The following is a 23,309-nucleotide window of genomic DNA, read 5'->3' on the forward strand; positions in this document are numbered from 1 at the left end:
GTACGACCTCCTCCTACTTATACCATGGCTCTTCTCTCTTTTTTGGCACCCGGTTCCCTGTGAACTACTGTATTCATTGCGTTGCATTGTTACCACTTGTATCCTTCTCTTTGCCTCTCTTGTTATCGTAACTCACTCTCATAGCTTCGACACCACTACAACTTGGTGTTCAATCAACGTCTTCCATCATGCCAGCTACCCCCAAATCACCCAGATCTAAAAAGTCGACCAGTATCAGCAAGCCCAAGGGCGCAGTGCGCGCCAAGTCAGGCTGCTATACGTGCAGAATTCGTCGTAAGGCAAGTGCACACTCTTTTCTTCCCATGGCTCATCTGTCCGTTATGCCACCGAAGACTTACATCTGCTAATCTTTTCAGAAATGCGACGAGAAACGCATGGGAAACCAGGAGGAAGGTCCTTGTGAGACATGCTTTCGACTCAAGTTGGAATGCTTGGGGTTCGGCGCTAAACGACCCGACTGGCTGAGGGTGAGTGTCACACCTTCCAACTCTCTTTCTCCCATCCTTTTTTTGCACATCACTTTCCCCGTCGCTCACATCGCCTCTATCATTTTTAGGAAACCTCACGGGTCTCTGAGATTCGAGACCGCATCAAGGCTCACCTTGCCGCCCAAGGCATGATTAAAGGTCATGCTGGGTCGGGCTCAAGGAGTGCTGTTCAGGAGGACATTTTGCGCCTCAGTGACTATCGAGAGGGAGACATGATCTATCCTAGCGCTGGATCATCTTCCTCTTCGAGTAGCCCACGGCGAGGAGACAGTATGGAGAGCGATCAGCCATATGGCTACGCTCCCCATACTGCCTCTCGTCCAATGTTTGATCATCACCGGTATGATCAACATGACCACCTTGAACAATACCCTGTTCATTCAGGTTGGTCCCCGTTCTGCCTCATGGACGCACCAGCCCTGATCGATTACGATATGTAGATATTCCGTCTCGAAGTGATAGTCCGTGTGATACTGCTATGAATTCTTCTGTATATGATGAAGGACGCGACCAATCGTTGTACCTGTCTCTAACTCGTTACGATAACATTGAAAGTGAGGATGACGAATTGTATTTCTATCCTGTATAGTTACTTAAATGCTATTTCTATGCCTTTTTTTGTTTTTATACAGCGCCCGCCAGACGGAGTACATTCTCCAAGAATGGGCTATACGAATTCTCTTTCGACAACCTCTATACCATTGAGCCGGAAGAGCCGGCCCCTCGAACATTTGGTATCTCCTATGTGTACCCTTCGAATCACATCCCTTCCAAACTCCTCAACGACTCACTGAAAAACTACGTCGATAACGTCGTCAAGATTCAATATCTTCTGGGCGACAGACAAATTCTTCCCAATATGATCTGGGAAGCAATCAACAATCACGATGATTCGAAAGAGGCCGTGACGCTTCTATCGAAAGCATACTACAGTCGCCAGTTGGACCCGCAAGTCCCTGTGCTCAGCGACCGCGAATTCGAAATGCCAATCACTACGCTGAAGGTTTCACTGGCGTCAAAGAAGCGGGAGACCAGATTCAATTCAGACGATGCCATGACCGCTCTGCATGTTGTTTCTTTGTACCTCTTCGATGGCGGAGGCGGAGACTGGCTCACATTCCTCAATCTTGCTGTCTCTTATACCGAGCACGTGCTGAAAAGCCCCGCTAACCCCGCCTTCCTCGACAATTATCCTGCTACCCTCGAGGCCGCCAGTGCCAAAGACGAGTTTGTGGTCAAGACCACGATCTGGTTTGACGTCCTCGCATCGATCACGACACAGAAACCGCCGCAGCTGCTGTCATATATCCGCGAATTGTTCAGACCGAACCTGAGCTGGGTCGGCACGCCACAATCGTACTCGATGATGTCGCCAATGGGCTGCCAGAACCAAGTCGTCTGGGCGCTTGCGGAGACCTCGTACCTCTCGTACTGGAAGAAGATCCAGCAGCAGCAGGGTACACTCAGCATCGCTGATCTCGTGCGCCGTGTTGCGGACATCGACGTGTATCTGGAGGAGGGCCCGCTGCCAGAGCGGCCTCAGAAAGATGAGGAGGACTGGACGCGTTATCTGGCGTCTGAGATCTTCCGCACAGCGACGCGTTTGTTCCTACGGACGGTCGAGTCGGGCGACTATCCAAAGGTTACGGAGATCAGGCAGGCAGTCTACCGGACGTTCCAGGCCATCCGCAACTTCCCCAAGTATCTCGACGGGTCACATCAGTCGGCAGTCGTGCGGAGCACCGTGTTCGGAATCTTCATCTGCGGGGCGCTTAGCGACGACCCGGAGCTGCGGAATATGCTCAAAATTCAGCTAGAGCAGAACCAGGGTGGTGTCAATGGTGTCGGGAACTGCGGTGTGACATCTGGTCTTCTCGATAATCTTTGGTTTAATCGTAGGCCAAACGATGGTCAGCCGGTGAAGTGGCGGGATATCTTGAAAGTTAACCAAATCCTGCTCGTCTAAACCATACCGTCGACGACTACTCACGAAATATCCACTATCGAATCCCTCGTCATCGTCAATTGTATACCAATGTCATCTGCGTTATGGACTTTCTGGAATCTCGACCACTATCAATCCCCATTCTTACTTAAATCGCAAGCCATCATCTGTTATGACCCTTTCAGAGTTTTTTTCTCGATTTACTTCTTTTGACGTCCCTTGCCGTTTCCTATCTCCAATTTCCTTCTTCTTGGTTCCCGACTCCATTGTGTTATTGCTCTGTTTCCCATTCGGGTCCGTCGATCTTGATATGAAACGTCAACCCCCTAGTACCTACAAAACCCACCTACACATGTACGTTGGATACCGACAGCGATTTAATTCTTCACGTCCATCATCCCATCCATTCCATATCCCATCGATCTGTCTTCCCATCCATCCTTATTATTTTGGTATCTCTTGTTCTTCTTTTTCTTTCTCTCCTCTTAGGCTTTCGTGGTCTGCATGATTAAAATGGCTCCTCAATGTCTCTTCTTATATCTACCTACTACACACAGCATCCATTAAATCGCTTCCAAAGCATCTAAATTGTTCTCTGTACGTCTATCATATATTTTTTATCCCATCCATCATCAACTCGCACATCATCTACACTTCTCCCTTGTTCCAATATTATTTGTGTGTTGGATGACTCGGGTTATTTGATCTATCTAGAGAGGATAGATCAAAACCCAATAGATAAAAATATAAACCATGCAACACACAAGTAGACGAAATGGTCCCGTGCCTCCGTGCTCCGTGCTCCGAGCCTCCGTCTTTGTGTGTCCGAGAACAAAACATTCGCATTCGTTTTCGATAACTGCGAAACTACTTATTTCTGCACATGAATCTAATCATAATCATAATTTGTGCAATCCCGTGGATTTCCCCCCCGTTCCTTGGCTAGTTGGGAAAGGGGGCCAGGAGCCCCTCGCTTGTCCACATGATGGATCGCAATCATTACACCTCTCGACCCTAATTAAGCTTCATGTTACAGATTTTCAATGGCAGCGAACGGGTTTGCAATTGTTGACAATACGCATAAGTTGCCTTGTTGTTTTTCCAAGTGCATTATGAATGTATTGGGGACCTCGCGATAAAGTGTCGAGATCTTAACGTATTTATATAAGGTTAATCGCAACCTTGACAATCAATAGCAATGCACTTAAGGAAAATGGGGCATGATGATAACTGCAGCTCAGTGGCGCCTCCGGGCCCTTGTTTGTGTCCATAAAACCCAGAACGTAGAGAAACGTGTTTGTGTCTTCCATGCATCCGAGCTAATTACATATCTAGGCATTTGTATTTTTTTTGAACTTGCCTTTTACACACTTTTGCACATGTTGCGTTAAAGCGTTTCGAAATGAGGTCTTTCGACTCTTGTGCTTGTACTCGTGCTCTTTTTTTCCTTCTTTCAACGAGGCCGTGACGAATTCACCCGCAAGATGATGTATACGCAACGCGGTAATATTCTCCGTCCGTTCTTTCCAGAGATTTTCAGCCATCAAAGACATTATCCAGAAACGGTGCACCAGCACTATACTTCTTACCTTAGCGAGGACTCAAGCTCAAAGGCAATCAAATTCGCTAGCTAGCAGCTGGCCCATATGCGGCAGCCTTGATATCTAGGAAGCTATTGGAGTTGTGTATCATGTTAGGAATCAAAACGACCATTCGGGCTCGTATAGCCCTAAGCTAATTTCTCATGCTAAGATCAAGACTAATTTGCGAGTCCAAGAAAGCACAGTTGTGTCGAACAAATAGCTGGGAGACATTTGACAATACACAAAACACAAAACAAGTCTGTCCAGTTGGAAGTGGAAAGTACAATGTCCCACATACCGAGTCAATTACAGTCATCATGATTTGCCAATCCTTCCAACATTTCGAAACCAAGCATCATCTAACATCATCATCATCATCAGTCCTGTTATTCTTAGTGATATACGTCGTATTTACGAATTGCGAAACGAAATTGCATAGTTAAATTCTAAAGTGCGCAGTATTTGAACCTTGAAGCGATTTTCCGGCGGCGGCAGGACTGGAAGAGGCACAAGATTAACATACCTGGTGTTCGGACAGTGGCAGGTGGGGAGCGAAACGTCTAATAGGGCAGCAACGGTACAGTCAAGTCGCGTCAGTTGAAACAGTCCCAGTACAAGGGAATACTGACCTGTCCAACTTTTTGCAACTTTTTTTTAGATGCATGTCTTGTGTAGTAATGAGGAGGTGGCATATCTAGATAGCTGTCCTGAGCACCGAATGTGGATTCACAAAGGAGGTCTATGTATAGCGGACTCTCATTTGCACTGGTTGATGGGATAGACAGAGTAATAATAGAAGCGAAGGCAAAAAAAGCTGTAACCTTACATCAACTGGGTTTAGCAGTGCATATGTTGGAAATCTCAACGACGAAGTGGCAGCCGCGGTACGACCCCGTCAACTGGATCTGACCTGGGGATTTTGTGCTTGGACGATCACACGCGCCAAGAAGAAGAATCCTGCTTCGGTACGATCGCAATCAGGCACGATGATGGCATATAGCCTACTAAGGCACATGGGGACTTGGGACGAGAAGACGACTGTGGTGGGCTGTCCCTTCTCTTCCAAGATTCCCAGTAGATTCGCTTGAGATGCGAATGTTTCGCTGGTTAGGTAAGCGCCCATGAGATAGACTTGAGCTCGTTTTTTAGGGAAAAAGACCTGGTAGGTGAATTTGAAGGACATGGCTCACTGATAAAGCTTTCATGTGGAATCTGGGGAGGTGGGGGACCAGAAATCGGAGGACAAGGATGGCCGCGTTCGCTGAGAGGCGTGGTCCGACGAGGATGGAGAGTGGAATCGCGACTTGGCCAAAAGAGGCAAGTGTATTGAGAGACCGGAGATTCGTAAGCGGGAATCTGCCGATCCCAGCAGCCGTTTAACTCGAAACTGACAAGCTACCTCCACCGACAAAAAGAGAATTAAACAAAGTAAGACGTATATTATTTTTCCCAACCCAAATCTGAGCCTTGGATACAGAGCCATCAACTGTTTTGTGCCTCCTTTTTTTAGATCGCTTTCCTTCTTGGTCGGTATCTGACGAACTCTTTTTCCTACGAACCCTTTCCTCATAATCGCGTCCAATAAATTACTCCGACACAATCTCATCTCTTCCTCTTTAAGTTCCTCCGGCCATTTTATATATACCAGCAATATCTTCAACCTGGTATCTTTCCAACGCTCCATTACGAATGGCATACCAAAGCCACACCCCTTCTCCAGCTGGGACCCCTTCTCCCTCCTCTTCCACCAGTGTGTCGCCCTACATCAACCCCTCACCCCTCGACATGGTCGCGAATGATGACCACGACTCCTCCTACAGTGCCCAAGGAACACCCAATCACTCTACCACCAATCTCCCCCGCACTCTTAATGCAGGCAAAGGAGGATGCTGGTGCGTACTTTTTGCGGCCCACATATTTTTCATCCATTTGCTCATGACATGCCGTACTTTCATAGGACATGCCGCGTTAGACGGAAGGTGTGCAAAGGCTCTCGACATCGTGCGATATCGACGGGTTCACTGACGTTTTCCCCCTTCCTCCTCTTCAGAAATGCGACGAGCAGCGCGAAGGTGACTCCTGCCGGACATGCAAGCGTTTGACAATTAAATGTTTGGGTTGGGGGGCCAAACGTCCTGATTGGATGCGGGTTAGTACGCGCTGCTGGATTGATGCGCGAACTCGATCACTGATGTTTACCCCAGGACAAGAAGAACGTCGATGCCTACAAGGCCAGCATCAAAGCACAACTATCCAGGGCAGGTCTCATTCGTGGACAACCTCGACACAACCCTATGCAAGTCCCATCACATCGCGCAGTCCAGCAGCAGCAGCGACAACAAGTTCGACAAACGACTGTAAACAGTCACACTGGTTCAGTCAATGTCACTCGAACGAACTTTGAGTCATTCCACCATCCTCTGGATACTTCTTTCAACGCACAGCACGGCCCCCACCTGATGTCCGGGATGACCGGTAAGTTATTAGGAACTGCTTCATCGTTGAAATAACTCACAGAGGTTCCATTGAAAGGAGCTCCTTCCTCTTTCGATGACCACATCAGCCGACAATTCGACACCTACGACCCTACATTCTTCCAGCAAACAGCGTTATTCAATCCGTCGCTAGGTGGAGAGAACACAGACTTCGGACTGTTGTCAACACAGACCGCAAATGACGTCCTGTTTCAAGACCCGACTACGATGCCGGCGTACAATTCTCCTGCTAATCAGACCGCAGTCCAGGAAGAGCTCGTGATGCACTACTTCAGCAATGTCCAAAAAGCCCAACCGTTTTTCGCTGGTGAAGCCCTAACAGATATTACGTATTCGGTAAGATACCACCGCAAAGCCCTTACGACATAATCTCACCTCATCATCCCATCCTTCAGGCAATCCTCGAGGAGCCCAGAGGGGCCGTAACATTTGCTATCTGTGCACTGGCTGAGCTGCACTTGAAGCAGATGAGGGTATCGCAAGGGCTTGAGCCTATCAACGCAGCTGCGGAAACCTCCACCAACTATCTTCGAAATGAGGCGGTACTTCAGCTCGATAATAACAAAAACACTCACGGCTGTTGGTCCGAGAAGGACGCCATCGCAGCCCTGCATCTCGTCAGCCTGTCCCAACTCTCCGGAGGTGCTAGTGATTGGGAATCGCCTTTCACGATCCTGTGCCAATGGCTTCACCAAACCAACCTCCACCTCGCAGAAAACCCTTGGTTGACGTTCCTCAGCCTCACTGCCTCCGTCCAGCATCTGGTCAAGGCCACTTTGGTAAGCAATTTTTTCTTCGTAAAATTTTACTGTCCAGCTTATCAGAATGTTAGTGGCTCGATGTTTTCTCCAGCATGTCGACTCTTCGACCACCAAAATTTTTGCCATTGTGGCAGAAGCTCTTGGGGGAGAAGAACTTCTACGACCTCGACCTGCCGCGGAGCATGCACATGGAGGCGCTCACAGGCTGCCCGGACGAGGCATTGCTGGCGATTGCCGAAATTTCCGCCCTTGCTCACTGGAAGACCTCCCAGATACGCAATGGCTGTCTAAGCTATCCTGATCTCATTCGTCGGGGCACTGTCATCGAGCAGCAGCTTCGCCGACAGACGGAGCAATCCGTTGCCACCGATGGTGTTCAAACAGGGCTTGGTTCTGCCAACGCTACACATCCCTCGGTTGAAGAGCGGTCTTTGATCGCAAATATCTTCCGCGAAGCCGCAGACCTCTATCTGCATTCTGTTCTCAGCAATTCAACGCCTGGTAAGTTGATATCCATCACTATCTCTTGATCAATTCCTGATTTTTACTTGATAATTTTAGGCGTACCCGAAATAGGATCGTGTGTCACCACGATTGTTCGACTGTTCACTCAGCTGCCCGCCAGTGAAGTTGATCGTACCCTGGTTTTCCCAATCTGCCTCGCAGGTTGTATGACTAATGATTCCACGGTGCGGGACTTCTTCAAAGGCCGCCTTCGTCTGTTGAACGAGAGTTATGGCAATCTGCTCCAAACTCGTCGACTGATGGAGGCCGTCTGGCAGAAACGAGATATCGGTGGCAAAGAAGTAGATTTCCGCGAAACAATACGAGAACAAGGATTGAAATTGCTCCTTATTTGAAAAAGACAAAACCTGCACCTAAACTGTTTGATGATGGATCGATGGATCGATATTGTACTGTGCACGCACCTAATCCCTTTTTTATGTTTTCTCTTCTCTTTCGCCCCATTCCGCTATGCTGTCTTCTTTGTTTCCTCTCTCTCTCATCCCTTCGCATTGTTAAAAACTATTCTCCATGTACCCATTCCTGTATTTGTATACCCACAACGAAACGAATCTCCTATAACATATAAACTATTAGCTTATAAAATGGAATTAAAATTCTGTGTCTTATCACTTTCTGGCCGCCTTTTAAGGCTGAGAAGAGAGCGCCCAAATGACGAAAGCGCCGGTTAATCGATGAGCGCAACTGCGGTTGAGCACCCCACAAAGGGGCTACATGACCGACCCATAGATCCTGGGCGCGCCATGGGCGCAGCGCCAGGCACCAAAAATACTCCTAAAATCCACATAAAAATCAAGGTAAATTCGTAGAAAAAATATGGAGAACAGGGACGTACGTGGAATGGTCCATAGAAGCTCTCAGAAGTCATACCATCATCTTCCTATTCTTTACCACCGCAAATAAGGACTCAGGCAATCTTTGCTTTCAAAAGTTGCATAAAGCGTGTCGTGAGTTGCTGCATTTCCCGAGCGCACCGGGAAATTGTTTTGTGGGGTTTAACCTGGATTTTGGGGGAATACAAGTGTACTAGGAGGTATTCCGGTGCATTCTGAGGCGTTTTGAGCAGAGACAAATGGGAGGTGGTGGTTCAAACGAAAGAAAGGTGGGCTGATTTCATGGGCGCGAGTGAGATGTTGGCAGGTTTATACCGGTCGCTCCGGGAAATACATTTTGTTTGTTTCGATGGCCATATTTGGGTTATTTGGTGCCTTTTTCGAGTCATTTTAGACCATGTGACTTGCAAAACCGTCATGGGCGCGATGTCCTTGCCCTCAATCTGTAACAAAACTCCACTATAAAACGGCGCTCACTCGCGCCCAACGTACAAATACCCTTTCACTTGCATTTTTACCTTATACAACCCCCATATCTTTCCTTCCTCTGTCTTTCAGCCTTGCTAGTTGTACTCTTGGACTGTGGATGCACCGGCAGCCGGTTCAAGTCGATCTGAAATAACGCTGTCTACTGTCAACGGCGGTTCTAGTTGTGAAGATACCCTCAGCTTCTCTATCCTATCATATATCTTGGCCTCGCAGCTCTCTGGCGCTCTCGACTAATTTTCGACCACTCATACTTTTGGGCACGGGAGTGTCAACAAGGCCGTAGGCTCCACAGCTTCACTGTCGCTCACACTGAAACATTTCATTCTGTTGACGCATATGCTGCTATGAATCTAATGGTCTACATTTCTCTCTCTACACCTGATACCCACACCAATTCAACGCCTGTTGATACTCACCTTGTTTCACTGGTAACCAATGATGTTGACAATGGCAGGTTTGATTTAATTTCCCTGATCCCTGATGGAAGTTCCAAATATAATTGGAGTCTTGCAAGTTGCAAGCTTGTCGACCGCACTAAACATTGTGGGTTCCGTAGACCCTTGGAGAGTTGCCTCGACTTTCCATTATGCCGAACTTCTAGTCGTTGTGTTGGCTCTGATCATGGCGCTAACTGTCGGTTCGTGTACACCCAAGGAGGGGATAGACACCCTTTTCTCATCGCTCACGCCGACGTCAACGGCACCTTGGTCTCTTGCCGGAAATTTCGGCACAAGTAGATCCCAGTCTACGAATTTATCGCCCTTTCGTGTATTTCTGTCAACTAGGTCATGGTCGTCAAGCTTCGCTTGTGTGTTTCCCCCGATGAGGTCGATCTTTTGAAAGTATGGGACTGTACAGGGCTCCACTTATGTTCTGTACTTACTACATTACGAGCTGATGCTTTCCAATGTCTTACCACTATTGTGTGCCCACTTATACGGATAGAGTGAGCCGTCGCTATTTATTTTGACATCAACTTCTAATGCGATTTTCTCATAGAGCCATATATCCTGACTCGCAGTCGCACAATACAGAAACGATAGACAACTGGAAGACAGTCACATGATTCTCTCCATTCTTCATCATTCTTTACTTGGCCCCGAGCTCCTTGAAGATAACGAATCTTGTCTTGTACTTTGCCACCAGGCAGAAATGTGTTCTAGATCTCCGCTCTTGCCAAGGTGGTAAGTTGCTGGGTGTCCCTCCCTTGCTATTTTCAACCCTCAAAAATAACCGACATACTCCAATCGGCCCATACATATCCTCCCCATAACTACATACTGTGATATCGCAATTTATTCTGGAATTCCGGGGCAAACTATGTACATAACGAAACCGAAATTCCGACCTGATTTACCTGATCGTTGCGCCAGTTAAACTACACCTCTCCATCTCAAATCACAGTGTCCAAGGAAACACAAGGCGACGTAGCGTAGCTTATACTGTCTGCGCTTACTTTCTATAGGCCCAAGGCAAGCGAAGAACTTGAAATATCCCACAGAACTCTAACCTAAATCGCACTCAAAATTCGCTGTAATGCATTACATTTACTTGATGACTTGTCGTCGAGATACATCAATGTCTCGAGTCTCAACCCCTGATAAGATATCTAGCGATCTCATGTCGACTTTCCAATGCACATTACTTCAAGGAGTTAAACTGGTGATGGCTAGGGTCAATGGCAAGATTCTTTGAAATCTTGAAACGGAATCCTAATGACACGACGAATCTGACCAGTCGGCGATGCCGGTCCCCTATAATAAACCACTAGTCGTACTCCCCGATATTAGGAAGAAGTGAGTGCAGGTTTGGCAAATCTTAGCCACTTCAGATAAATTCCCAAGGATCTACAGCATTTTGGAGGCGCATCCTCCACGGTGCCAATGGAATTTGAATTTGCATTGCCTCGGAATTCGGTGCAGTGCTTTTGACATTTCTCTAGAGAATACAGAATAAACGAGGCCGCAACTCGTTCTGAAAATTCCAAAGGCTACCCTGAGATAAATGTCATATATTCTACCCTTCATTTTTGCAGAGGCGATATCACAGCGTGAATCGTTGGCCACGTTTTCCAGTAGCTACTGCACAGCACAAGTCCGTCGACCGCGAACTTTACATCGAGTCTACAAGCGTGAAATTCTACCAGGCTTCCATCAGTAGTGTAATTTATGACTCTTACCACCTTAGTAGCACCTGTCGTGCACCCTAGGACAGCTAACTATTTTCTTCCGTTTCCGAAGATACACCACGAATACGCTACCTCCCGTAAACGGCCAACGTGTGCTGCATGGTAGGCATAAAATGTCTTTTCCAATTGGAAGACGCCACAAAATCAAAAGAGTGAAAACATTTTTCTGTTTCCTCGGAGTCACTTGCACCGCTGCACTTGATCCTCGTGTCGCAGTTCCCGATAATTAGTACAATTCCACCGTTTACAAGCCCCTGTGTGTACCCCAGGCCTCCCTCCGGCCTGGTTAATACACCATGTCCGAACAGCTTCTCGTCGCTCAGATTGGAAACCCAAGTACAGGTGTACTAGGAAAGTGTCAACGGCCTTAATTGGGTGAGTCCAACATGACAATCCCGTCCGCTCTTGCTTCCGACGTGCACGCCGGAAAAGACAAAAAAATATGGCTCACAGAACCTCACAGTGACGCGGACGCGTGATTTGGTTGTCTAAGTTGAGGCTATATAGCACTTAGTCTCCGAATTTAGCTCAGAAGCTCATGGCAGATCCAAGTCAAGGTGAACAGAAACGACATATACTTTTGATCATAACTACTATATTCTCTGTCGAGATCTTGAAGCCATAGTAGCAAATTTGTATACGGCATCTGATTGTTTTTTGGTAATCCTCATGAGTGTTCGCACTCCTTTTGACATATACATTTCTCTACCAGGAAACGATGATGGTTTGACTCAGGAGCGTGCGACGCTGCCGACAGAAATGAACTTGAGTAAGGATCTCTGCAGCTATTCCTTTCAAAAATTATCCTTTGCGTACAATACAGCCTTACACAGCACATGGCCGTCGTTCGTAAACGATTAATAGAATTTAACCGACTAATCAGCCCAAGAACCATTATCATTAGGTGAGAGTCCAGTTAACATCGGTCGATCCACTAGAGATGATTATCACGTCTTCCCTCCCCTCTTATCGCATTGGATTATTTCCTATTGGTACCTTTTGTTCTTGTGAACCTGAACGCAAACGTCATTGATCCAAAGTTGGCATAGCGTGATCATCGTATTGCAGCCGAGTCTAAGTCAAGACGTGATGATGCACGACAGACTCCATCGTCCGTGTCCGGGACTGAAAACGGCGGACCGCGACAATGTTTAAAGACTGCGCATCTCTCGCATGATTATTCTCCGTCAGTCGGTCGTTCAACATTTTAGTTTTTAATTACCATCAATTGTTTCGGAGCACCAATTGTTGTTGTGGGATTCATGGCTCATTGCTCGTCGGCCATCTGCCACTTTTTTCAAAGCCGCAGTTCCGAGCAAAGACTCATCGCTCATTGAACGTGTGTAAGCAACGGGAAATTTGCTTCAACAATGATCTGAAGGTTGACGGTGGCGAGTACTCGTTGACACCGTGCAAACTTTGTAAAAAGGGCTGTGAGTGCTCTGCAGGCATGCTGCAGAGTCACGAAAAATCCAGTACACAAACCATGAGTGATTTGCAGTGCGTTTAGTATTTCAGAATCGCACGGCTAAAAATAACCTTTAAATGAGATCCCACTGACACAGGCATATGACATCTCCTTCTACTTTCCAGAAGGCCTCGTTGTTGATCAGTAGTCATCGGCACGCGTCATAGGCCATCATCAGGCCAAAAAAGTGCAAAGAGAGGACACCCATTCGTGAGGTGCAGGGGTTCTTTCCATTTTGCAGAAGGCTTAAATTTCTAATGTTAGCACTTTCATGATCTACCAGTGTACAAGTCCAGCCAGATTTGGCCCATGGATGAGTTCGCCGTGGCATGCTCAAGAAACTCATCTGTCTGAACGCGAAGCTCGTCGATTATACCTCGGTCGAGCTGCGGAGAACAATGACTCTTCAGGCTCAGCAATCATAGTGCGACCTCGAGCCACCTTCTAAGTCCAACGTCGCCAGAAACGAGGCTGACATAAATGGACACATCAATCCAGGATAACAAGTAAGGTTTACACGGGTAAAGTGAATCTTGTCTCGGCCATTGGCATCCCGGTATACTTCACAAGTAAGCTATGATGGCTGGACATAGCCGCTTGTCCTCACTAATCCTGAGATGTGTCTGCCACGTCCCATAAATTAAAACCTCCCAAGCTCGACAAGAGATATCATGAATCAAGGGCGCGTTCGAAAAGTGCGCCGACCTGAGTCTGTGGTCATGCCAACTGACGTCTCCCTTTCATACAAGCTGGCACATCTCTCTCTACACACCCACCCGCGGTGTCAAACTCTCCGGACCCGTCAAAAAGTTGCGCGAGCTTTGATGTGCTATTAATAGATCATTTGTCCAAATCAGGCACCGTATGGGAAACACTTGTACACCAGCTATACGGACGAGTTTGAAAAGCGATAGCAGGGCACAGATATGTGGATTGTTAAATCTGCTAGACATATGCAGAACAAGGTGAACTGGAGTACAATTTAGCCGACTGTTTCTTTCGCGTTCATCACAGGCAGAATGTTTTTATTCACCGAGTCGAAACGTTAGTGGTGAACAATAACCCCTAGAATCCCAGCTCGTAGCTAGCCAAATCCCAATTTCCACATTAATACAGCTAAGATCCGACAAAATAAAACGGTGACTGTATTGTACTAAACTTCACGAACCAGATAAGATCTCATTTATTTTTTCTTGTTGCACAATCCACAGTCGAAGGTTGACAGAACCAATTATTTCATAAATCGAAACACATGAAAAAGCCAGCGCAAATGCCAGCAATGTATAGAAACAGACAAATGGAACCATATGACTCTCCCGATACAGAAACAACATCATTTATCGACGCTCATGCGAGACAACCTTTCCAGCATGCTCAACGGACAGGGTTTCCCTTGATCATGATGCTAACAACAACAAGTTCCCCCTAAATGAGCACAGCGGGTAAAGTAATAAATTGAACGGACACAGTGAATCTTCGATCAATCATTTACTCAATTCAATTTCGCGCGCCCACCACGAACCGTGCTTGAATAGAAGGCCTAAACAGAGGAGACATGTACAAATATGTCCAACAACGCTCAGGGGACTGGGCAAAAAAAGAATATGAATCCCAAAGCGAACACATTTGTGGCGAGAAGAAAGAAGAGAGAGCTATATCAGATTGCTTTATTGGAACAACGAATCGATATTTCAGTGAAGAAAAAAATCAACAAAAAATGATATTAACATCCTCGACGGAAAAAATGCAAACATATTAAAAATTCTAACAAAAGAAAACGAGAGTACCTGAGGTCCATAATAATCAAAAAAATGAACGGGAAAAGTCAAACTTCCCTATGATCAGGTATCCAGACCTGAAAATATCCGACTGCCGTTTACTCCTGTCTACACACCACACCGAATAATCCCAACCCATCGCATACTGACTTGCCGACAATCACAACTATATCACCCATCGATGATCTCATCCCACCATCTACCGTCTTTCAGAATTTCACCGACATCTTTCATCTTCCAGTCGTAAAGATATAGGAAGCAGTTGAATTTCCACATCCACCTCCAACCCTACCCTATCTGACTCCACCTCAACACCCATCTTTCGTCGCCAGCCAGCGCGCTGATGCGCGGCGAGTTATGAAGCGCGCGGCTCGGCGGCGCGCGTGTCGGGGATTCGGAGATTTAAATTTGATTCCCACCAAACAAACGGTTGAACTTCAATTGAACTTGTGCCGACGTGGTGCACCAAAATCCTCAGTCGCACCCCCATCCCGAACTCGTACTGTCCTCATTGAACTGATTGGCACCATACGTGGTGGCATAAATCAGTGGATTCTAGACTGGGTCAGTGACTTTCTTCTGGTTAGTTTCTTTAATTACTATGATATAGTAACATAACCCATACGAGTTACAGCAGGAGACGCGCCCATATATCTTCAGAATACCTATTGAACTGATTATTGAAATTCTCAATTTTTTGGAATGGAGAGAAGTATTAATTGTGCGACAAGTATGTGGACGATGTCATTTGCAGTTTACTGCAGACCTAAACCCCGCAATCTAGACGTGTAAATATCTCGCCGGTGTAACGGCGTCTAGTGTCATATGGAAGATGTTTATCGATGAATACACTTTAAAAAAGTTGTATGCCGCCAAAAATAAGGCGATCTCTCGCATCACATTCCTCTCGGGAGCTCGAGTATCTGTTCCTTCGATGGAAAAGTGCAGATCTTGCTTTTGGGTCCGAAAAATTCCATCTTCCTCGAGAACGCACGTTCATGGGGCCCAAACCAGAATCCCTCCGTATCATTAGGTGTCCCTGACTGGCTCACCACCGTCTATGACTGACATTGCTCGCAACGAAAGGGTCTGTCTTCAACAAAGTGCTTGTTATCATGGAGGCGCCAAGCGTAAGATTGCCATGGTTCGCCCCCACAAGATGCGTATTTTTGAGTATTCACAGACGTCTGCTGAGCCGACAGTAGTCCGTCAAGAAGGGACCTTGTAGATGCGCAATATCTCCTACATCGTCGCCGATGACACTATTGGGAGATGTGTTTGGTGACGAAGAATACGTAAACCAGACCAAATTTCATGTGGTAGAATTTGGCAGACCGCTGAATAAATGTTAAGGCCATTTTATTTGTACTTGCCAATCCACTCAGCTCTTATCAAGTTATAAGTAGAGAAGAGTCAAGACAAACCCACACAAAACAAAATCGAACAAATCCAAAACCACACTTCAACGAAAATTCAACAAAAAATGATTTTAAGATCTTAAACAAAGATAAAAACAATGCAAACATATCAGAATATTTTTAACAGAGAACAAGAAAAAGAGAGCAACTAAGCTTGAGGTCCGTCATAATTAAAAAAAGAATGAACGGGAAAAAAAGCAAACTTCCCTCTGATCGGGTATCCACTCAATAAAATGTCCAACTCCCCGTCTACACACACACACACACACCGAGAGAGAGAGAGACCGAGTGCGAAAAATCGCATTCCATTCAAAGAAAAAATCCCATGCCATCCCATCATCACTCATCGACAATCACAACCATATCACCCACCCGAAGACCATTACATCCCGTATCTTCCATTCCAATCTAGAAGATTAGAAGAAGCCGGAGATCCTCAATGTGCGTCGCATCCCATAGCAGCCCATCGAATCCATAATCACATCCACATCCACATCCATCATACCCCCACACCACCGCACCGCACCCTACATCTGACTCCACCTCAACCCCACATTCGTCGCCAGCGCCACAAACAACACCGCACAAAGCGCCGTAGGCCCATACCGATCATAATACAACCCCGACGCCTGCCTCTCCCTCAACTTCCACGATCGATACACAAATATTCCCGCAGAATATGCAATAGCCATCAGCGCGGCGAGCGTGAAGAGCGCTGCGCTGATTAAACCGCGTGTATCGTCTGCTGGGGTGAAGTTGAGGAGTGTGGTGGCGATTGTGCCGATGAAGACTGCGTTGTTTAGCCATTTCTGTGTGTGTGGAAGAAAAAAAGTAGTGTTAGGTTTGAGTCGAGAGTAGAATTGCAAGCAGAAAAAAAAGAAACGTACCAAGAACGTCCGCTCAGCAGCAAAATACACCTTCGGCTCAATCCTCACAGGTATAGCAATAAGCTTACCCTCCGGTGCGCGCCAATTCCGCTCCAAAATCCTATCATCCCCGTTCTTCCTCCCAAGCGCAGCAGCCTCCTCTGCCTCATCACCCCGCGGCCTCTCGTCATTGTCCTCGTCATCATCATCAGCAGCCTCTTCGTCGTTCCTCAGCCCATATTGCTGAGCAGCATGCCGTGAAGAGCGTGACCCCGAGCGCGAACCGCGCGGGCGTCTACGCGCGCTGCCCAACGACGACGTCGACCTGCGCGCCTTGGGTCTCACACCTGACTGGTCATCACCACCATCGCCATCGCCATTCCCATTGGCAGCGGCGCGCCGACGGCGCTTCGCCTCCTCACCCTCAAGCCTATCCTTCAACCGCTCATCAAACGCCAACGACGGCGCGAGCGGGTCAATCGAAAGCGCCGCCTTCCCAATACCGGTCGATAGATGCCTGCCCATCTCCGGGCGCTGGTGTTTATATGATTTCCCATTCACCTGCCCATTCACCTCTGCAATCTTCACATGGCTTTCCTCACCCTCACCTTCATCCGCATCCACAGCGCGAATAGCCTCCTTCTCCTTCCCAGCCTTCTTCGCGCGCTTGCGATTCTCCTCGATTTCTTCCTCCTGCTTGTGCGCATTGAGCATCCGCTCGCGGTACGCAACAGCAGCTTTCACATCGTCCCCACTCAACCCTGTGCGCTTGCCCAGATCCTCATTCCGCGCAGGCTCGAGCTTCTTCTTCTTCTTCTGCTTCTTCTTGCCCTCGGTATTTTCACCCTTGGTGTTCTCCTCATCAGCCTCCTCCTCCTCTTCATCCTCAGCAAACTGATATCCATCCTCCTCCTCCCCCTCCGACAAAGGCTCCGTATAAATCCCCATGCCCACACCCGCACTCGGCCCAAGCTCCGGCGAGCTCGTCCCCGCCGACGCGGTACCAGACGCAATCGTATGGCGAGACGAAGACGCCGGTGTGCCCGCCCCACCGCGCCCCGACGACGGCTGGCTGTTCGCTCCTGACCCGGAGGGCCGCTCGATGACGCTCAGGTATCCGGTGTCGGGTTTGAGAATGTCCACGTCCACTGTTGTGAGAAATGATGAACGATAAATGAGAATGTGGGTGAGAATGTGGATGTGTAATGTATGAAGTTTGAACACCTACTTTGGGGTAACCAGAACGGCACGAGATCGACGCGCGTCGGGAGGAGCGTCGCACATCCATGGATAAATTTACTATATCACAAATCAAAAGTACAAGTAAAAGCAAAAAGCAAAAGTTATTAGCAAACCCCTTCAAAAAAAAGTGAAAGAAAGACCAGGAAACACACCTGAACTTCGGCACAGCTTCCACCAAATGCGACTGCACAAGGTCCGTAACCCACTTGGGTGGCTGCTGCCCAAACTGCGTCTGAAGCTTCACTTCCAAGACTCCATACCTGTAAAAAAAATCCAGAAACATCAGTCACCAATCCCAAATCTCCAGCGTCCCCAAAAAATTTTTTTTTAAAAAAAAAAAACAGAAAAAGAAAACCTCGAAACTTACTTGAAAATCTCTTTATCCTCCTCCGGCACCCCTTCAAACGGAAAATCAATCCCCACATCCGTGCGGCGCCAATTATCGCCCGAGCGCGTCCGGCCGTCCCAGTTATCCTCACGAATGAGCGTGAGCTCCGTGTCAAGCGAGATCCGCACGCGCGCGTCGCCTGGGAGTTGGAAGGCCGTGCGGTTGTAGAATGAACGCATGACTGGGGAGGGTTGTTTAGAAAGAGAGAGAAGAGGCGATTAATATGGTTGTGTTGAGAAGTGTAAAGCGGAAAGCGTAGAAGTTAAAAAACCAAACAAAAAAACTCACCAGGCACCAACCCCTTCGTCAAAATCCTATACTGCACCTCATTCGCCAACTGACACATCGCATCCACCTCCGCCTGCGTCTTCTTTCCCCTCTTTACCAACTGCTGAAAATCCTCATCGACCGTGTACTCCCCGCGCAGGAAGGGCACGACGAGGTGTTCTTTCAGTGGGAAGCGCGCTTTGACGGATTTTTCGCCCGTCCAATCTTCTCTGTGCGTTTTGCGCTCGACGAATATCTGTGGAGAAGGAGGGAAGGGTTGGGTTAGGTTAGGTATTGGAAGTTGGGTGAAAGGAAGGGACGTACAGTTTTAGTATCGACATCACCATACCACCTCAGCCGAATCGCTTCTGCACCCTCCGTCTTCTCCAACCTCCCAAGGTACAACTCCAAATCCTCATTATCAAAATAAATCGACGTGATAGCTAAAAAAAACACCAGCTCTCGTAAATGCAAAATGTTCAATGTCAAGTTGACGGGGGGTATGTGACGTACCAGCGTCTTTAGGCTCAAACTCTTTATCGGGGTTAAACACTACACCGCACAAACCATTCCAGATGAGCGACCAACGAACAAGCGAACCGAGCAACAACAAAAACAACAAAAGAAACACGTACCCAACACAGGCAAATGCCTCAAGATCGCCAACTTCAACGGGACAAGGTTATCCTGATGGACCCAATACTTTGTCGTCTGCCTTACGAACGCACTCTGGCTGCCGCCCGCGGCGGAGTCGCCCTGGACGGGGTGGCCGCGCGTGCGGACGAGGTCATAGAGCTTGGAGAGTTTGACGATGAGTGCGTCCCAGTTATATTTGTAAAAGGGCCGCTTTTCGAGGTAGTCTTGGATGAAGGAGGTTTTGAGTGCGAGGTGGGTTTGTTTCTGTAAAAGCGCGTGGGTTAGATAATGTGTGAATTCGAATTTGAATTTGGAGTTGGATAAGAGACTTACGTCGTGTTTCTATGTGGATGGAAAGGGGTCGGTTGTAACGACGATAAGCGCTCCCAAGAACAACAGAAAAAAAAACGATGGAAAGCGAACCTTGAGAATTTTCATGAACCCAGTGATATTAAGCTTCGTATACAGCGCAAGGTCATGTACATCCGCAACGAGGATGGCAACTTCCTCTTCGAGCCCATGGAAGCGCTCTTCAAGCGCATCGAAGCTCTCGTCCGATTCTTCCTCCTCCTCCTCGTCAGAGAGGTCGTCGTCGGAGCCAGCGTCGTGCGCGTACGGGTCGCGGCGCTGCGTCTGACTCTCGGCGTCGAGCAGCTGTTCGGAAGAGCGGGCAGCGCGCGGCTGCTTGGAGGGTGTGGACGCGGAGGAGCGGTGTGCTTCGGTGTCCTCTACGACGAGAGCTTGTACGTCTTTTTCGGCCTCGTGTATTCGGCGGGAGAGCTCGGAGGTCTATTAAAGTTGGCTATTAACTATAGAGTAGACAGCAAGGGATCACGGACTTTGGCTTTTTGAAAGTCGTGGATCTTGTCAAGCTCTTTGGTGAGCATGAGGGTGAACTCGTGTTCATCCTTCTCGGACCAGCCCGTCTGGGAGGTTGTGCGTGTCTAGATGCATGTAAAAGAGGATCAGATAGGAAGGGAAAGGTGAAATGAAAAAAAGATTACTTTGAGCTCGCGCTTGAGACCGTTGTAGTCTAGATAAAAGGGGCGCCATTCGTTGTAGAGGTCGGTCTGTGAAGTAATTAGACAGAATTCAAGAAAAGAGATAAACTGACGGACACTGATCTTTGTGCCAAACTTCATTGGGGATGGAGGGTGGCTGGGAGGAAAGAGGGCGGAGGATTAACTTGAAGCGGAGGAGAGACACAAACGTGCGTGCCCGTCGTCATATATCACGTGATGGAGTAGAGATGGAATGTGTTTTCGGGAAAAAGAGCCGAGGTGCTTCAATGTCTGTTCCCAATTACTCGTCGACCGCGAAGAGGGCGACTGTCAATGGCGCCAACAACCACCGCACAAAGATTTTGCTGCTCGGCCTGCGCAGGTGTGTGTGGTATCATTGAGATAGTCATAAACGCTGACCTTTGTAGAGCGGGCAAGACGTCGATCCAGCAGGTGCTGTTCAACAACCTGCCTCCGAACCAGACGTTCTATCTCGAGACGACGATGCGGATCGTGAAACACCAGATAGAGTGCGTTGACTTGTGGGCTCTCTGTCTCTGCGCCTCTGACGCCGCGTAGCACGGTGATCCCGCTCGAGCTGTGGGACTGCCCGGCCAACACGACCGTCGAGTCGCTCGGTGCACCGCTCTCGCAGTTTTCAACTATCATCTTTGTGATTGACATACGCGTATGCTCATCTTTAGCGATATAACTGCGTGTGCTAACTATATTCTAGGACCTGTACAACCAGCCGATATCTAAGCTGGTCGAGTTCATCGTCGCCTCCTATGCGGAAAACCCCAACATTATCCTCGAGGTATTCGTCCACAAGGCAGAGAAGCTCCAGGAAGACGACAAAATAGGTCCGTTTTCTCTCGTTTTCGCTATCTCTACTGACACTCTCCCCAGAAAACTTTCGTCAGATTCATGAGCGAGTGTCTGACCGGCTGCTGGACATGTCGCCCGAGTACGAGCAGATGCAGCTCAATTTCCACCTCACCTCTGTCTACGACCATTCTCTGCACGAGGCATTTTCTCGCGTCCTCCACAAACTCATCGACTCTCTTCCTTTTCTTGAAGAGCTCCTCAACGTCTTTTGTGCGGTGCGTCTTTCTCAACCCCCTATCTCCTTTCTGTGCTGATTGTTTTACAGAACTCGCAATCACCTAAAGCTTTCCTCTTCGACACCCGTTCGCGTCTCTATGTTGCTACAGACGCGTCCCCCGTCGACTCTGCTACCCACAACCTTTGCTGCGATTATTTACAGATGCTCAACTCCTTTGGCCCGCTCTACAAGTTTGTTTCTTCCTCTTATTCCTACAATTTACTGACATCTTTCAAGGTCAATAACAGCAACACCCTCACGGCAGCGACAGCTCATATCTGGCACATCCATACCCGTCCCAGCTACACCACCGCCCTCTTCCATCTCCTCCATCTCCTCCCGTTCCCTGCGGCCCGCAGCTACACCCTCCAGCACCAGCACCGCAGCCTCCGCCTCCACACCCTCCTCTTCCTCTTCCAACCCTTCAAATTCGAATTCCAACGCCAGAACCAACGCCTACAGACCACCACCACCCACCAACGGCTCCTCAAGCCTCCTCGCCCCCATCCCACCGACCCCGCCAACGCCCACCACGCCCCGCGCATCCGCCACCACGTCGCCTGTGCACACAAACGGAAAAACGGCTGGCAACAAGGATAAAGATAGGGATAAGGATAGAGGTGTGGGTGTAGGACCGGGATCGGGAACGGGTTCGACCACAGTTACACCGACGACCGTGACGCCTACGAGGCCTTCTGTCCATGGATCATATTTTCCGCCTATGCCGACTCCTCCGCCTTCTACTTCTACTTCGACGACGGGACGCACGGGTATGGTGACGTCACCCCCGGGGCCTATCCACCCGCCTACGACGAGTCTCACTGTGAATGTATCGCCCGACTCAAATGGATCGGGATCAGGTTCAGGTGCGTCGGGGATAGGAACAGGGAAGAGGAAAGATAAAGATTTATTTTATCCTTCTGCTTCGACGACACTTTCGTCTTTCTCGTTTTCATCTTCCTCTTCGTCTGCTTCGGCGCCTGCGTCTGCGATGGGTGCGGGCCATTCGCATTCGCATCGGCATGGGCATGGGTCAAGGCATGCGAGCGCGCATGGACACTCGCATTCGCAACTGCCAACCGCGCTCTCGGCATCTTCGACATCGCTCTCGCGCACACCTGTGCCAAACGGACACGGGCACCACATCACCCCCTCGCATTCGCACTCGCACTCCACCAACACCCCCACAAACCCCTCCACACCCATAACAACCGCCCCTGCTTCCCAACCTCCAAACCCAGGCACAACAACACTCACATACCACCTCATCACACAACACCTCGCGCTGCTCGCTTTGATACCCGCGCATGTGTACACGGAGAGGAGGGGGCTGGTGGAGTATAATGTTGTGTTTTTTAGGGAGGGAGTGCAGGAGATATGTGAGATTGAGGAGGAGGCGAGGGGGGTATGAGGGGATGGTGGGGGGTGCCGGTGAGGAACGGGATGGATGAATTTTGGAAGCGGAGGTGGAGGTGGAGGGAGAAAAGGGTGTCGCGGTCTTCAGTTTGACCGTGACCAGTTGACCTGTTAATCTTGCATCCTTTTTTGTGTGTGTGTTTCTCTATTTTCATATGCTTTTCATGTGCGATTTCACTTTTTTACTCAGTTTACAGTTTACTCTTTCAACTTTCACACTTCGCGCATTATGCATTATGACAATGTTTTGATTACTTACTCTTATTCTTACTCCTTGCTAATTTTGAAGACGTGAAGTTTAAAGCTTAAAGTCTTATACCTTGACATTGCTGTCAGATCATCATCTCAAGTACTATACAAATTCACCGCAAACTCATCTGTTCTGTCCGGTGCAAA

General features: G+C 48.3%; 4 protein-coding genes across 4 annotated transcripts; 3 read left to right on the plus strand and 1 right to left on the minus strand.

Annotated features, from left to right (window-relative positions):
• Nucleotides 1–188: 188 nt before the first annotated feature.
• JR316_0005828 (ustiloxin B cluster transcription factor ustR) lies at nucleotides 189–2,475 on the plus strand (the record flags this gene model as incomplete). Its single annotated transcript, XM_047891582.1, has 5 exons — nucleotides 189–299; nucleotides 378–488; nucleotides 578–893; nucleotides 950–1,063; nucleotides 1,142–2,475. 5 exons carry the CDS (start codon nucleotides 189–191, stop codon nucleotides 2,473–2,475), a joined length of 1,986 nt encoding a protein of 661 aa, XP_047748931.1.
• A 3,251-nt stretch (nucleotides 2,476–5,726) lies between these two features.
• On the plus strand, nucleotides 5,727–8,153 carry JR316_0005829 (Trichothecene biosynthesis transcription regulator TRI10; the record flags this gene model as incomplete). Its single annotated transcript, XM_047891583.1, has 8 exons — nucleotides 5,727–5,929; nucleotides 5,995–6,016; nucleotides 6,088–6,186; nucleotides 6,242–6,512; nucleotides 6,570–6,868; nucleotides 6,928–7,311; nucleotides 7,365–7,794; nucleotides 7,855–8,153. 8 exons carry the CDS (start codon nucleotides 5,727–5,729, stop codon nucleotides 8,151–8,153), a joined length of 2,007 nt encoding a protein of 668 aa, XP_047748932.1.
• An 8,366-nt stretch (nucleotides 8,154–16,519) lies between these two features.
• On the minus strand, nucleotides 16,520–20,533 carry JR316_0005830 (Vacuolar transporter chaperone 4; the record flags this gene model as incomplete). Its single annotated transcript, XM_047891584.1, has 13 exons — nucleotides 16,520–16,801; nucleotides 16,880–18,006; nucleotides 18,087–18,157; nucleotides 18,253–18,360; nucleotides 18,468–18,669; nucleotides 18,777–19,011; nucleotides 19,080–19,198; nucleotides 19,269–19,307; nucleotides 19,391–19,655; nucleotides 19,815–20,180; nucleotides 20,231–20,335; nucleotides 20,396–20,461; nucleotides 20,510–20,533. The coding sequence occupies 13 exons, from the start codon at nucleotides 20,531–20,533 to the stop codon at nucleotides 16,520–16,522; spliced, it is 3,009 nt and encodes a 1,002-aa protein (XP_047748933.1).
• A 146-nt stretch (nucleotides 20,534–20,679) lies between these two features.
• JR316_0005831 (GTP-binding protein gtr2) lies at nucleotides 20,680–22,908 on the plus strand (the record flags this gene model as incomplete). Its single annotated transcript, XM_047891585.1, has 7 exons — nucleotides 20,680–20,774; nucleotides 20,821–20,922; nucleotides 20,972–21,080; nucleotides 21,129–21,255; nucleotides 21,302–21,495; nucleotides 21,546–21,688; nucleotides 21,735–22,908. 7 exons carry the CDS (start codon nucleotides 20,680–20,682, stop codon nucleotides 22,906–22,908), a joined length of 1,944 nt encoding a protein of 647 aa, XP_047748934.1.
• Between the last annotated feature and the right edge of the window lie 401 nt (nucleotides 22,909–23,309).

The sequence above is a fragment of the Psilocybe cubensis genome, chromosome 5, assembly GCF_017499595.1.
Source record: "Psilocybe cubensis strain MGC-MH-2018 chromosome 5, whole genome shotgun sequence".
Lineage (NCBI taxonomy): Eukaryota > Fungi > Basidiomycota > Agaricomycetes > Agaricales > Agrocybaceae > Psilocybe > Psilocybe cubensis.